This window comes from Spea bombifrons, chromosome 9, assembly GCF_027358695.1.
Source record: "Spea bombifrons isolate aSpeBom1 chromosome 9, aSpeBom1.2.pri, whole genome shotgun sequence".
NCBI lineage: Eukaryota > Metazoa > Chordata > Amphibia > Anura > Pelobatidae > Spea > Spea bombifrons.
Genome location: NC_071095.1, coordinates 16,555,844 through 16,571,292, shown reverse-complemented (window position 1 = coordinate 16,571,292; position 15,449 = coordinate 16,555,844). Strand labels below are relative to the sequence as shown.

The following is a 15,449-nucleotide window of genomic DNA, read 5'->3' as shown; positions in this document are numbered from 1 at the left end:
TTGCTGGGGTAACCCTGTGCTATGTGTGAGTTGCCGAATAGATTCCAAGCGGTGGCCTCCAGGCTTGTGGACCTGGTCCGAGTACCCCCCCGAGAGCAATGGTTCTGTGGCAGTTTGAATCAATGCAATGAACTGCCTATCCCTGATTTAGTAGGTAAGTCCCAAGATGCAAAAAGCCCCCGGTGTCCTTTTATAGAGAATAACAACCATTTGTAGCTTCACAGAGCTTGTTAATATGATTGGATCCAGTATGTTCTCTCTGGGACGCGCTAAGTCGGCGTGGGACAATATAGAGTCACAGAACTAGACAAGTTCTCCAAATCTTTCCAACGGAAACCCTCATTCCAGAGGATAATAACGTGCAGGAGCCAGGCAGCAAATCCACAAAAATCTGGACTTCTCCCAAACCAATGTTTGATTTCTATGGTAACGTGGAGCATTAAACATTCCCGGAGATCAGGGCCAGGATTCTCTGCGCAGCGCATGGGCCACTCTGCAAACAGAGCCACACAATGGGGTGACTGCCAAACAGCATTACCCACCGGGGGACGTGTGATACGGCTCTGTGTCTCTGCAGATGTGCAGGAACTTCGCAGAAAGGAGGCGCGCAGGCAGAAGCTTTCCGTTCAGGGAAACTCCTTCTCTTCCTGAAAGGTTTGCATACCTTCCAGGTGAGATCACGGAGTAACGAGTGCGAACACAACACTTCCAAACAAACATGTCACGGCCCCCTTAATTACCTTTAAAGATAATCAGAACTAATAAAGAGCTCTCTCCCCGAAATACTACAACGTTACACTCTACGGATACTATAACGTGAAAGGAATATGCTGCTACGGATACTATAATGTGAAAGGAATACGCCGCTACGTATACTATAATGTGAAGGGCATACGCCGCTACAGATACTATAATGTGAAGGGCATACGCCGCTACAGATACTATAACGTGAAAGGAATACGCTGCTACAGATACTATAATGTGAAGGGCATACGCCGCTACAGATACTATAACGTGAAAGGAATACGCTGCTACGGATACTATAATGTGAAGGGCATACGCCGCTACAGATACTATAACGTGAAAGGAATACGCTGCTACGGATACTATAATGTGAAAGGAATACGCCGCTACGTATACTATAATGTGAAGGGCATACGCCGCTACAGATACTATAATGTGAAGGGCATACGCCGCTACAGATACTATAACGTGAAAGGAATACGCTGCTACAGATACTATAATGTGAAGGGCATACGCCGCTACAGATACTATAACGTGAAAGGAATACGCTGCTACGGATACTATAATGTGAAAGGAATACGCCGCTACGTATACTATAATGTGAAGGGCATACGCCGCTACAGATACTATAATGTGAAGGGCATACGCCGCTACAGATACTATAACGTGAAAGGAATACGCTGCTACGGATACTATAATGTGAAAGGAATACGCCGCTACGTATACTATAATGTGAAGGGCATACGCCGCTACAGATACTATAATGTGAAGGGCATACGCCGCTACAGATACTATAACGTGAAAGGAATACGCTGCTACAGATACTATAATGTGAAGGGCATACGCCGCTACAGATACTATAACGTGAAAGGAATACGCTGCTACGGATACTATAATGTGAAAGGAATACGCCGCTACGTATACTATAATGTGAAGGGCATACGCCGCTACAGATACTATAATGTGAAGGGCATACGCCGCTACAGATACTATAACGTGAAAGGAATACGCTGCTACAGATACTATAATGTGAAGGGCATACGCCGCTACAGATACTATAACGTGAAAGGAATACGCTGCTACGGATACTATAATGTGAAGGGCATACGCCGCTACAGATACTATAACGTGAAAGGAATACGCTGCTACGGATACTATAATGTGAAAGGAATACGCCGCTACGTATACTATAATGTGAAGGGCATACGCCGCTACAGATACTATAATGTGAAGGGCATACGCCGCTACAGATACTATAACGTGAAAGGAATACGCTGCTACAGATACTATAATGTGAAGGGCATACGCCGCTACAGATACTATAACGTGAAAGGAATACGCTGCTACGGATACTATAATGTGAAAGGAATACGCCGCTACGTATACTATAATGTGAAGGGCATACGCCGCTACAGATACTAGAACGTGAAAGGAATACGCTGCTACGGATACTATAATGTGAAGGGCATACGCCGCTACAGATACTATAATGTGAAGGGCATACGCCGCTACAGATACTATAATGTGAAGGGCATACGCCGCTACAGATACAATAATGTGAAGGGCATACACCGCTACAGATACTATAATGTGAAGGGCATACGCCGCTACAGATACAATAATGTGAAGGGCATACGCCGCTACACATACTATAACGTGAAAGAAATACGCCACTACAGATACTATAACGTGAAAGATATACATCGCTACGGATAATATAATGTGAGAGGAATACACCGCTACGTATACTACAACGTGAAAGGAATACACCACTAAAAATACTATACACTGCTAATAGCAGCAGTACGCGGCTCTGGATTACCTCACATTATCAAATACTAGTAACGGGACATTGTGTAATTGGAACGTGATTAGCAGAGCAACATTCAGCTCATAATTACAATATGTACATTATTACACGCTGCAATAGTAATATATACATCAGGGTGTAAGTAGTAACCACAGGGCCCCAACTTCATCAAGCAACATGTCCCACAGTGCCATTGGTGCTCCCCAAACAGCTTGTGAGTGCCGCCACTTCCCCCAAGCAGCTTATCAGTGCCATCCTAACCCACAAACTCTGCCTGTGCCATGTTTGCCCCCAAGCCATCCATCCACATTCCTGCTTACAAACATACACATTATTATTACTATTGTTCTGACCCATTTGCTTATTATTTATTAATATTACTTCTATTGATTTGATCCATTTGCATATTATTAATATTACCATTGTTCTGGTCCATTTGCATATTATTATTGTGTATTAATATTATTATTGTTTTGATAAATTTGCATATTATTATTATTAGTGTTATAATTATTATCATTGTTCTGGTCTATTTGCGTATTATTATTAATATTATTATTGTTCTGGTCTATTTGCAGATTATTATTATTATTATGTATTAATATTATCATTGTTCTGGTCTATTTGCATATTATTAATATTATTATGTATTAATATTATTATTGTTCTGGTCTATTTGCATATTATTAATATTATTATGTATTAATATTATTATTGTTCTGGTCTATTTGCATATTATTATTATTAATATTATTATTGTTCTGGTCTATTTGCAGATTATTATTATTATGTATTAATATTATTATTGTTCTGGTCTATTTGCATATTATTATTATTAATATTATTATTGTTCTGGTCTATTTGCATATTATTATTATTATGTATTAATATTATCATTGTTCTGGTCTATTTGCATATTAGTAATATTATTATTGTTTTGATGAATTTGCATATTATTATTATTAATATTATTATTGTTCTGGTCTATTTGCAGATTATTATTATTATTATTATTAATATTATTATTGTTCTGGTCTATTTGCATATTATTATTATTGTTTATTATTAATATTATAGTTAATGTGCCATCAGCTTGCTTCATTGCTATCCCTGGCGGCACTTCAACACTGTAACCAAAGGGATGTGGCGCCAGGTGGGCGGTGCCCGATGACCCCCGAAGGGGCGTGGTCAGACGTTGTGTATCCGGGTCGCGGCAGGGAAAGATGGCGGCGCCCATGGAGCTGTACTGCTGGAAAGGGGACTGGGGGCTGCCGTCGGTTGATGTGGATTGTCTGACTGTGCTGGTAGGAGATTCCGGTGATTGGCAGGGGCTCTGCCCGGGAGGACGCTTCAGTCTCTCGCTGTTAGCCCTCGTGTATCGCCCCCCCACTCTAGACAGTGACCCCCTAGAAGGGCAGAGCTTTGGAGCTCATGGCCCGGTGGATAGGAGGGTGTGAGCGGGCGCAGGGCTGGCAGACCGGGGACAGGTAGGGGTAGGAGAACGGGGCACAGGGGTGTCTGGATGAGCTGTCAGATGGGGCAGCATGGAAGAAGTGAAGGGGAAGAATAAGGGGCAGGAGAATGAATGGGGGGCAGGAGAATGAATGGGGGGGGCAGGAGAATGAATGGGGGGGGCAGGAGAATGAATGGGGGGGGCAGGAGAATGAATGGGGGGGCAGGTGGCTGGGGGTCATTGGGAGCAGGAAGGAGTATAGTGGGTGGGGGTGGTAGATAGGGACAAGCCGGGGTAATAAAACTGATAGTGTGTATATTCCCGATCGTGCCACGGCACGCCACGTCAGACCCATCCTGTAGCAGCCTCCGGATCCCTGGCTTATAACATGTGGAAGTAACGCCCGGCACCGTGTCTCCTGGACACGTATACATGGAACGTGATACCAGTCAAAGCAGCAACTATCTTATAAATACACGCAAATGACACCGTGTTACAAACATGCCACGAAGTGTCACATACAAGCAAACAAGTCATATAAAGTGACAGAGCGACACACGACAGTCCCAACATCTCATCCGGAGTGTGGTCATATGCCGCAAATAATGAAGGGACCAGAAAACACCCCCATATCAGTCCCTGTGCCCCCCACGTTATTAGTGGCAAATCAATGCGTGTATCGCACCGAGTGTGCTGACGCTGTCATGGGTTATTAGTGATTATTACTGCCTCTCCCGGCCACCACCAATGCCACAGGCACTTCCTCCACAGTCTCACATCCAGGCCAAACCAGCTAATAACAGTCCGGGGTATTAGTGGCAGGTCCCTGCGGGGGTAGTGACTTTAGTTGGGGTATTAGTGGCAGGTCACTGCGTGGGTCAGGCTGGAGGTAGTGACTTTAGTCGGGGTATTAGTGGCAGGTCGCTGCGTGGGTCAGGCTGGGGGTAGTGACTTTAGTCGGGGTATTAGTGGCAGGTCACTGCGTGGGTCAGGCTGGAGGTAGTGACTTTAGTCGGGGTATTAGTGGCAGGTCGCTGCGTGGGTCAGGCTGGGGGTAGTGACTTTAGTCGGGGTATTAGTGGCAGGTCGCTGTGTGGGTCAGGCTGGGGGTAGTGACTTTAGTCGGGGTATTAGTGGTAGGTCGCTGCGTGGGTCAGGCTGGGGGTAGTGACTTTAGTCGGGGTATTAGTGGTAGGTCGCTGCGTGGGTCAGGCTGGGGGTAGTGACTTTAGTCGGGGTATTAGTGGCAGGTCGCTGCGTGGGTCAGGCTGGGGGTAGTGACTTTAGTCGGGGTATTAGTGGCAGGTCACTGCGTGGGTCAGGCGGGGGTATTAGTGGCAGGTCACTGCGTGGGTCAGGCTGGGGGTAGTGACTTTAGTCGGGGTATTAGTGGCAGGTCGCTGCGTGGGTCAGGCTGGGGGTAGTGACTTTAGTCGGGGTATTAGTGGCAGGTCACTGCGTGGGTCAGGCTGGAGGTAGTGACTTTAGTCGGGGTATTAGTGGCAGGTCGCTGCGTGGGTCAGGCTGGGGGTAGTGACTTTAGTCGGGGTATTAGTGGCAGGTCGCTGTGTGGGTCAGGCTGGGGGTAGTGACTTTAGTCGGGGTATTAGTGGTAGGTCGCTGCGTGGGTCAGGCTGGGGGTAGTGACTTTAGTCGGGGTATTAGTGGTAGGTCGCTGCGTGGGTCAGGCTGGGGGTAGTGACTTTAGTCGGGGTATTAGTGGCAGGTCGCTGCGTGGGTCAGGCTGGGGGTAGTGACTTTAGTCGGGGTATTAGTGGCAGGTCGCTGTGTGGGTCAGGCTGGGGGTAGTGACTTTAGTCGGGGTATTAGTGGCAGGTCACTGCGTGGGTCAGGCGGGGGTATTAGTGGCAGGTCACTGCGTGGGTCAGGCTGGGGGTAGTGACTTTAGTCGGGGTATTAGTGGCAGGTCGCTGCGTGGGTCAGGCTGGGGGTAGTGACTTTAGTCGGGGTATTAGTGGCAGGTCGCTGTGTGGGTCAGGCTGGGGGTAGTGACTTTAGTCGGGGTATTAGTGGTAGGTCGCTGCGTGGGTCAGGCTGGGGGTAGTGACTGTAGTCGGGGTATTAGTGGCAGGTCTCTGCGTGGGTCAGGCTGGGGGTAGTGACTTTAGTCGGGGTATTAGTGGCAGGTCTCTGCGTGGGTCAGGCTGGGGGTAGTGACTGTAGTCGGGGTATTAGTGGCAGGTCGCTGCGTGGGTCAGGCTGGGGGTAGTGACTTTAGTCGGGGTATTAGTGGCAGGTCGCTGTGTGGGTCAGGCTGGGGGTAGTGACTTTAGTCGGGGTATTAGTGGTAGGTCGCTGCGTGGGTCAGGCTGGGGGTAGTGACTTTAGTCGGGGTATTAGTGGTAGGTCGCTGCGTGGGTCAGGCTGGGGGTAGTGACTTTAGTCGGGGTATTAGTGGCAGGTCGCTGCGTGGGTCAGGCTGGGGGTAGTGACTTTAGTCGGGGTATTAGTGGCAGGTCGCTGTGTGGGTCAGGCTGGGGGTAGTGACTTTAGTCGGGGTATTAGTGGCAGGTCACTGCGTGGGTCAGGCGGGGGTATTAGTGGCAGGTCACTGCGTGGGTCAGGCTGGGGGTAGTGACTTTAGTCGGGGTATTAGTGGCAGGTCGCTGCGTGGGTCAGGCTGGGGGTAGTGACTTTAGTCGGGGTATTAGTGGCAGGTCGCTGTGTGGGTCAGGCTGGGGGTAGTGACTTTAGTCGGGGTATTAGTGGTAGGTCGCTGCGTGGGTCAGGCTGGGGGTAGTGACTGTAGTCGGGGTATTAGTGGCAGGTCTCTGCGTGGGTCAGGCTGGGGGTAGTGACTTTAGTCGGGGTATTAGTGGCAGGTCTCTGCGTGGGTCAGGCTGGGGGTAGTGACTGTAGTCGGGGTATTAGTGGCAGGTCGCTGCGTGGGTCAGGCTGGGGGTAGTGACTTTAGTCGGGGTATTAGTGGCAAGTCGCTGCGTGGGTCAGGCTGGGGGTAGTGACTGTAGTCTGGGGTATTAGTGGCAGGTCGCTGCGTGGAGCACTGCACACGCCTGTGTCTGGGGGAGGTGGGGAGGGCTGCTCCGTGGGAGGTGTGGAGGGTTTCTCTGGCCGCTGGGGGGAGAGACGCGTGGCAGGCAGACCCTGTGAAAGGAATCTTTGTTTGGGACGTGTTGCGCTTTTACAAGAAGACGTCACGAGTGACCCGTGGGGTGGGGGGCGTCGTGGTGTTTTGTGACACCGGTGGAAATGCCACGCTGGCTCACTGTGTGGATTTAGCCCTAGTTCGAGCTGAAATGGGAAATTAACTCTTTGTGTGCCAGATATTGCTGGAAACTCCTCTGTGCCAGCAGCTCAGCGAATCAGCTCTCTCGGTGCGTGGGCTTTGGGAGACAGCCCCCCCCAGTCTGTGCTAATGAGAAGCTCCTTTCCAGTTGTGAGATTACTGGCCACGTTGGGCCCTCCACTTGTGGTTGTGATGGTATGAGGGTCGCAGGAGGCAGATAGTATAACTCGTCGTGCCTTTGGGGTTTTTCAGACGTACGCCAGGTTCTCGGGGGCCCCTCTGAAGCTTCATAAGATTTCAAACCCATGGAGAAGCCCATCAGGTAATCGTTAGCGGCAAATACCACCCACTGCCCCCCCCCCCCGCCCTGCACCCACTGCCCCCCCGCCCTGCACCCACTGCCCCCCCTGCCCTGCACCCACTGCCGTCCCCTGTACCCACTGCCCCCCCTGCCTTGCACCCACTGCCCCCTCTGCCCTGCACCCACTGCCCCCCCTGCCCTGCATCCACTGCCGTCCCCTGCCCGGCACCCCCTGCCCCGCACCCTCTGCCCCCCCTGCACTCACTGCCCCCCCTACCCTGCATCCACTGCCGTCCCCTGCCCGGCACCCCCTGCCCCGCACCCTCTGCCCCCCCTGCACTCACTGCCCCCCCTACCCTGCATCCACTGCCGTCCCCTGCCCGGCACCCCCTGCCCCGCACCCTCTGCCCCCCCTGCACTCACTGCCCCCCCTACCCTGCACCCACTGCCACCCCCTGCCCTGCACTCACTGCCACCCTCTGCCCTGCACACCCTGTTCCTGAGACCCCTGCCCCGTCTTGCTGCCGTTCATACAGCCCTGTGTGTCCCCGCAGGCCGCCTGCCCGCTCTGAAGACGCAGGACGAAGGAATACTTTTCCAGACCACGAAGATTATAACCCATCTCAGGAAGCAGGTCAGTGACGTCACGGCGCTGCGAGGGGCGGCGGGGGCAGTTAAACGGCTCGTCGGGGCAGATAGTGGGTGGTTTCTGTGGAACGCGAGACGTGCTGTTTGGTGTCCTGCGGCTGCCGGTAAGAGACGTCCTTGTTCCGTGTCAGTAATTATCCCCCAAACCCACACGGAAAATCCCACTGAACACAAAACGCCTTTCTCTCCGGAGGAGGACTGAGAGGGGGGAGAGCGCGGAGCCGCCGGCTTTCTGTGGGGTTCTGTGTTGGAGCTCGGGCTGCGCATGCACCACACACTGACTCTACTGTTTTAAGCAGCGGCGTAACTGGCGCAGGGTCCTCTGGCTCCAGCACTCGGAGCTCTCTCGCCAGGTTGCACGCGGTGAGTTTTTTCTCCCCATTCTTTTTCCAGAAATACAATGCAGATTACGACCTCTCGGCCAAGCAGGGAGCCGACACCTTGGCCTTTGTCTCTCTGCTGGAGGAGAAGCTGCTTCCGGCCCTGGTAAGACTCGGAGCGTAACGCGTTACGGGGTCTCGGCGAGATGCCTCTTGGTGGTGACCCTCTGCCTTCTCTGCAGGTCTACACATTTTGGGTCGATAGCAGAAATTACGTGGAGCACACGCGGACGTGGTACGCCGAAACCATTCCATTCCCCCTCAATTTCTTCCTCCCCAACCAGATGCACAAGAGAGCGTTGGAGCGGCTGCAGCTCGTCCGGGGAGAGGGATGGAGCGAGGAGGAGGACGGCGATCTGGAGAAGCAGGTGAGACGGCGCAGAACACTTGGCTCTCTAGCCCTGGGAGCCGGTAACGGAGACAGGTCTCTAAACGGTCTCTAAAATGTGGCTCATATCTGAACGCCGCTCTCCCCGCTGCTGTGATGGCTCTTTGGGGACTCTGCTCTCTCCTGGTTCTCCTCCCCTCTCTCCCCTTCAGTCAGGGGCCCCAAGGCTCAGTTCTAGGGCCCCTTCTGTCCCCCCCTTACGTGGGCAAACTCCTCTCATCCTTTGGCTTTCAGTCCCACCTGTAAGCTGATGAGCCTCTCACCCCTCGCTCTGTGCCTGCGGTGGGGATCTTTACTCATACACTCAAACATCTGTACCTTCCGCTCTCGTGGAATATCCCCTCACCTCCTTCTAGATTGTCAGCTCCTGTGCACAGGGCCCTCCTCATCCTTTGTTTAAATAGTTATGTGATGCACTACATATGAACTGTTTACCCCATTGTACATCGCTACAGAATATGAGCCTGACATTTTCCGCACTCTATGTCTGTTCCCAGCTGTACTCGGACGCGCAGGAGTGCATGAAGCTCTTGTCTCAGCGATTGGGAACACAGAAGTTCTTCTTTGGAGACTCGTAAGTATGAGCAGCGCGCCGCTTCCACTCACCTGCGAGCTCCAACGGCATTTACTCCAAGACCCCTGGCTTCCATAATGACAGAAAAAGGCAGAGCAGCCTCAACACGTGCGCTCATGGGCTCCGCACACTCGCTGCACATTGTTACCCGTTGGCTCCGCACTCTCGCTGTGCATGGTTACCGCTTTGCTCCGCGCACTCGCTGGGTACAGTTACTATTTGCTACGTGCACTCACTGTGTATGGTCACCCTTTTGCTCCGCAAACTTTCTGCATATGGTCACCTGTTTGCTCCGCGCACTCGCTGCATATGGTCACTTGTTTGCTCCGCACACTCACTGTGTATGGTTACCCGTTTGCTCCGCACACTCACTGTGTATAGTTACCCGTTTGCTCCGCACACTCACTGTGTATAGTTACCCGTTTGCTCCGCGCACTCGCTGCTGGGTATAGTTACCCATTTGCTCTTCCTCCGGCGGCCCTGGCCTTTCTGCTGCAGGTCTGGCTGCACCGCAGGCGCTTCATGCTGGCCGCTTTCCATATGATCGGTGGGGCTGCTGGATCACGTGTCGGTTTGATGTGGGTTCTCTGCAGGGTTCGCTTTCTTCTGCCATGTGCTTTGTTTTTGCAGACCTGCCTCCATTGATGCTCACATTTTCGGCTGCCTGGCCCCCATCCTGAACGCCAAGCTCCCCAATAACAAACTGCAGCAACACCTGCGGGCGTTGGATAACCTGTGCCAGTACTGCAGCTCCATCCTCAATGTGTACTTTGCGTGGGATGAAGGTAAGGGCCGTGCGGTCAGTGATGGCCACGATTTCCATGTTTGGCTGCCAGCTGGTCACAGGCTTTCTCCAGTTATTACGTTTCATCAGATAGAGGAGCGGGGACATGCTATTTAACCAATGTTTGTATATCATTCTAGATACTGCCCCCCGCATCTCCCCAAAGACCCCAAATGCTGAGGCTTCAGACCCTGAGGATGAGCCCCACAAACGGCGAAACCAGATCCTCTCCGTGCTGGCTGGGATTTTGGCCATGGTTGGGTACGCTGTGCTTAGCGGCATTGTCTCCATTCAGCATGTGTCGGCCGACGATGCCCTGGAGCGGGGCCTTGCAGCGGACGATAACGAGGAAGAAGAGGAATGAGGAGGGAGGACTTTGTAGCACTCAGAACTCTTTGCATTCCATGGCCGCCGGGGCAGATCTCACAGCACCTGTAGCATTAAAATGTATGGGATTTCTTTACACTCAGTGTCCAGGTTGCCTGCTTTTCCCTGATGAGGCTTCTTATGAGTTGTTAGTATAGGTTGTCCTTTGCCTAATAAGCACAGATCCAGAAAGAGCCTGCTGTGCCGTAATGCTGAAAAGACGGCAAAGGGCTTCTCGCCGGTCGACAGTGGTCTTCAAGCAACGTTTTTTTGGTTTTCTGCTAATTTGATCTCTTTCCGTAATGTGTTTCTGTGGGGCGAGCATTCGTGCCAAGCGTGGTCTTCTGACATTTCACGATGTATGAGAAGGCTGACCCAGGAGCTCCTCCTGCTGGAAGGTGTGTGTTTTGCATAATATGCACTTTAATGCATATGATAGCTGCATGGTTTCTTTGGAAATGTGTCTCCAGCGTGTCAAATATAAGCAAATACCCCACATTCCAGAAATTTCCAATCGTGGGCGAAAAGAAATTGTTTGCTGATTCCAAAATAGATCCAAAACTGTATGTAATGTATGGGGGGGGGGAGCGGATTCCACATCTTTACTGCTCTTACTGTAAAGAACCTTTCTCAAGTCTGCATGGACGGCCTCTCATTCTCTGCACAGTCCTATAAATGAACAAGAGGCCATCAGAGAGCAGCTACTGTTGGCCCTGTATGGATTTGTATAATGACATCATATCCCCTCTAAGATGTCTTTTGGTCTGATGTAAACAATGCCTTTTTGTCCCATTTTGGAAGAATACATATTTAAATTATTTGCAGAGGGTTAGGGGTACACAAACACACACGTATATATGCACGCACATATACATATATGTAATGATATCATTATACCTCGCATAGCCCTCATAATACAAACCCTGTGGACAGATTCCAGGTCTGAAAAATATCCCTCGTCATATATTCGAGGTCGTCTTATAATCGGACTTCAAATAGAGGTCTGACTATAACACTAAGATCCAGATCCCCGCAGCGCTGCAGGGGACCTGGATCCTCCTCTCTGGCAGCCAGTGAACCTCTCCGCTTCTGACCAGCACTTCCGCTGGGGCTTCTATGATGGAGTGCTGGTGTGACAGGACCTTTACCGAGTCTGGAGCACGAGGGACAGGTCTACGGATGCATCGGTAAGTCACCGTCCAGACGTTCACCCACCAGGGAACTTATGAACCCACCAGGGGACTTATGAACCCACCAGGGATGTTTTCTGGGCCGGCGATTGCTTCTTCAAAACAGGAGATCTGATGATGCAGGATGAGTTTGCCTTCATGTACTTCCAGGACCGCACTGGAGACACCTTCAGGTACCGAGCACGTGGGGGTCACCTTTTCCTGCCCCAGACACAGTCTCCCTGCCCCTTGCACAGCCTTCCTGTCCCTGGCACAGCCTCCCTACCCCGTCCCTGGCACAGCCTCTCTGCCCCATCCCTGACACAGCCTCTCTGCCCCGTCTGACGCATTAATTCTAGTTCACTGATGGCGTGGTGGTAAGCTACCTTCGCTAACATCCGTAGGGTTGCTGGTTCTAATCATGTTGGGTGTTAAAGTGTAAGTATGTGTTGTTATAGTTACTTTGTGTGTATATATGTGTGGTGTTAGCATTGCTGAATTTAATGTTTTAGAGTAGGTGCATATATGTATATGTGAGTCAGGAGAAAGCAGGCATCATCTTTCCATGGCGAAAACAGACAAGCTCAAAGGTATGGTGTACTGATTTTGTGCTGTATTGGTTCATGTCCCAATGGCTTCTTTTCGGTGTTAATGCATAATTATAGAGTTCATGTATTGTTTTAGAGTAAGGGCATATAACTATGTGTGCGTCAGGGGAAAGCAGGGTCATATTTCCACGGCAAGCAAGCAAGATTGGCTACCTGGTGGTGGAAGGGTAAGCAGTGAAGCAGCGGCAGAGCAGGAAGACGGAGGCGTCGTGCTCCCACCGCAGGACTTCTGGATGGTAAGTCCAAAACCTTTAACTAAAAAGGGGGAGAGGGGGGTAGATAGTGAGGAGGGGGGTAGATAGTGAGGGGGGGGGGAGATAGTGAGGAGGGGGGAGGGGGGGTAGATAGTGAGGAGGGGGAGAGGGGGCTAGATAGTGAGGAGGGAGAGGGGGTAGATAGGAGGGAGAGGGGGTAGATAGTGAGGAGGGGGGTAGATAGTGAGAAGGAGTAGAAAAGGGGGAAAGGTAGATAGTGAGAATGAGTGAGAGAATGAATGTGTGGATGAATTGTCTGAATGAGGGATATAATGAGTTTGTGAGAATGCATTAATGTGTACATTTGTGTGAATGAGAGAGAATAAATTAATTATGTGAATGAAAGTGTGAATTAGTGAGTGACTGTTAAAGTGTTTGTGTGTATGATAGATGTATAATCGATTTGTGGAAAGGCAAAGATGGAACAAGCAGGATGTTTATGGGACCAAGATGACACAGGCAGGGCTGTTTGGGGACAAAGGTGATGCATGCTGGGCTGTTTGGGGACAAAGATCAAAGTTCTATGTTCTATGTGGGCTATGTGGGCAGTGTGGACACCAGAGCTGGCTTTGGTTGTGCAACCTATCATCTATGCCTGTAGTTTTATCTCTTGCTATGTTTCCATACATTATAATTGTATACCTGCAAATACGGGATTTGTATGTCTGATTTTATGCCTCCAGTGCTGAGTTCACATGTGAACAATAATAATAACAATATTAATATATATATATATATATGATTGCTAACTTCAATCACACTCCTATCATGCCAAGTCAGCTAGTACATGCTGAATCTGGGTATGCCTGGACATGGTAGGAGTGTGATTGCTGTTAATAATTATATATATATATAATATAATAATATTATTGATTTTTTTGTCCTATTTTGCTGTGTTACTTACTTTAAATAAAAGTGTGACATGTTTTTTTATGGTGGGGGGGTCATATTTGGTTTCGGGCAGGTAAATGCTGGATTTTCGGTTTTAGTCCAGAATTTTCCTTTCGGTGCATCCCTACTACTAAGCCAGACAATGAAGTGGTAGGCCTACACCACATCAATGTTTGGGTTAGTATATAGTGATAGGCGTCATGCTGCACTATTATCAGTGTCTGGTTCAATGTATAGTGATAGGGATTACGCTGTACCACCATCTGCCTCAGTATATAATGTTAGGTGTTATGCTGTACCCCCGTCAATGTCGGCCTCAGTATATAGTTATAGGTGTTATGCTGTACCCCCGTCAATGTCTGCCTCAGTATATAGTGATAGGTGTTATGCTGTACCCCCGTCAATGTCTGCCTCGGTATATAGTGATAGGTGTAATGCTGTACCACCGTCAATGTCTGCCTTGGTATATAGTGGTAGGTGTTATGCTGTACCACCGTCAATTTCTGCCTCAGTATATAATAACAGTAATGCTGTACCACCTTCAGTGTCTGCGCCGGTATATAACGATAGAAGCTATGCAGTTTTAAAGTGTTTGGGGGGGGGGCACATACAGGATCCGCCCCAGGTGCCAAATACTCTAGGTACGCCCCTGACTAAGAGGCTAGTTGATGCATGGAATAGCCTTCCTGCAGAAGTGGTAGAGGTTAATACAGTGCATGGAACAGGCATAAGCCTATCCTAAATATTCGATAAGGCCAGGGACTAATGAAAGTATTCATTGAGCAGACTAGTTGGGTCGAATGCTTGATAGAATGATAGTATATGGTGAATGAAAGCACAAATTCCATCATGTTGTCGGCTTGCAAAGCATTGTGGGAAATGGAGTTTTAAGAGGTCTGAGAGCCGCCCAACGCCCTTCCCCGCTATAGAGCTTTTTATTGGTTTATTAGATTTTTGTGGTTCTTTCCCCACTCTGTTGATTGGTGGTGTCTGGGTCAGTCTCTCAGGGCTGCATTAACATGTGACCGTTTGTTCATGCGCGCCGTCTTGTCTCTCCTGTTTCGAGGCATCTGTGGGTGAGGTGATTGGTTCATTCTCGGCGTGAGGAAGGGCTGATCCACTGAGCCAGCTCCATATAACATACGTGGAGACTTCTGAAAAGACAGCTAACCAGACCAGTTAAACTATACATTATACAGGGTCCGGCTTCCCAGTGAAACTATACATTATACAGGGTCCGACTTCCCAGTGAAACTATTCTTAGTACAGGGGCCGGCTTCCCAGTGAAACTATACATTATACAGGGGCCGCTTCCCAGTGAAACTTAAACTATACGTTATACAGGGCAGGCTTCCCACTTAAACTATATGTTATACAGGGACCGGCTTCCCACTTAAACTATACGTTATACAGGGACCGGCTTCCCACTTAAACTATACTTTATACAGGGCAGGCTTCCCACTTAAACTATACGTTATACAGGGGCCAGCTTCCCACTTAAACTATACTTTATACAGGGCAGGCTTCCCACTTAAACTATACGTTATACAGGGGCCGGCTTCCCACTTAAACTATACGTTATACAGGGCAGGCTTCCCACTTAAACTATACATTATACAGGGGCCGGCTTCCCACTTCAACTATACGTTATACAGGGGCCAGGTTCCCACTTAACGTTAGGCCGGCTTCCAACTTAAACTATATGTTATACATGGCCTGGCTTCCCAGTGAAACTATACTTTATACAGAGCCGCCTCACCACTTAAACTATACATTATACAGGGGCGAATGAAGAGCTTACTGGGGCTTGC

At 49.8% G+C, this 15,449-nt stretch overlaps 1 protein-coding gene across 1 annotated transcript; it reads left to right on the top strand.

Moving 5' to 3' along the window:
- Positions 1–3,739: 3,739 nt before the first annotated feature.
- Positions 3,740–10,815, top strand: MTX1 (metaxin 1). Its single transcript, XM_053475511.1, has 8 exons — positions 3,740–3,858; positions 7,528–7,597; positions 8,131–8,210; positions 8,618–8,710; positions 8,787–8,972; positions 9,490–9,566; positions 10,197–10,351; positions 10,491–10,815. Exons 1-8 carry the CDS (start codon positions 3,778–3,780, stop codon positions 10,712–10,714), a joined length of 966 nt encoding a protein of 321 aa, XP_053331486.1. The 5' UTR covers positions 3,740–3,777; the 3' UTR covers positions 10,715–10,815.
- The last annotated feature ends 4,634 nt before the right edge of the window (positions 10,816–15,449 follow it).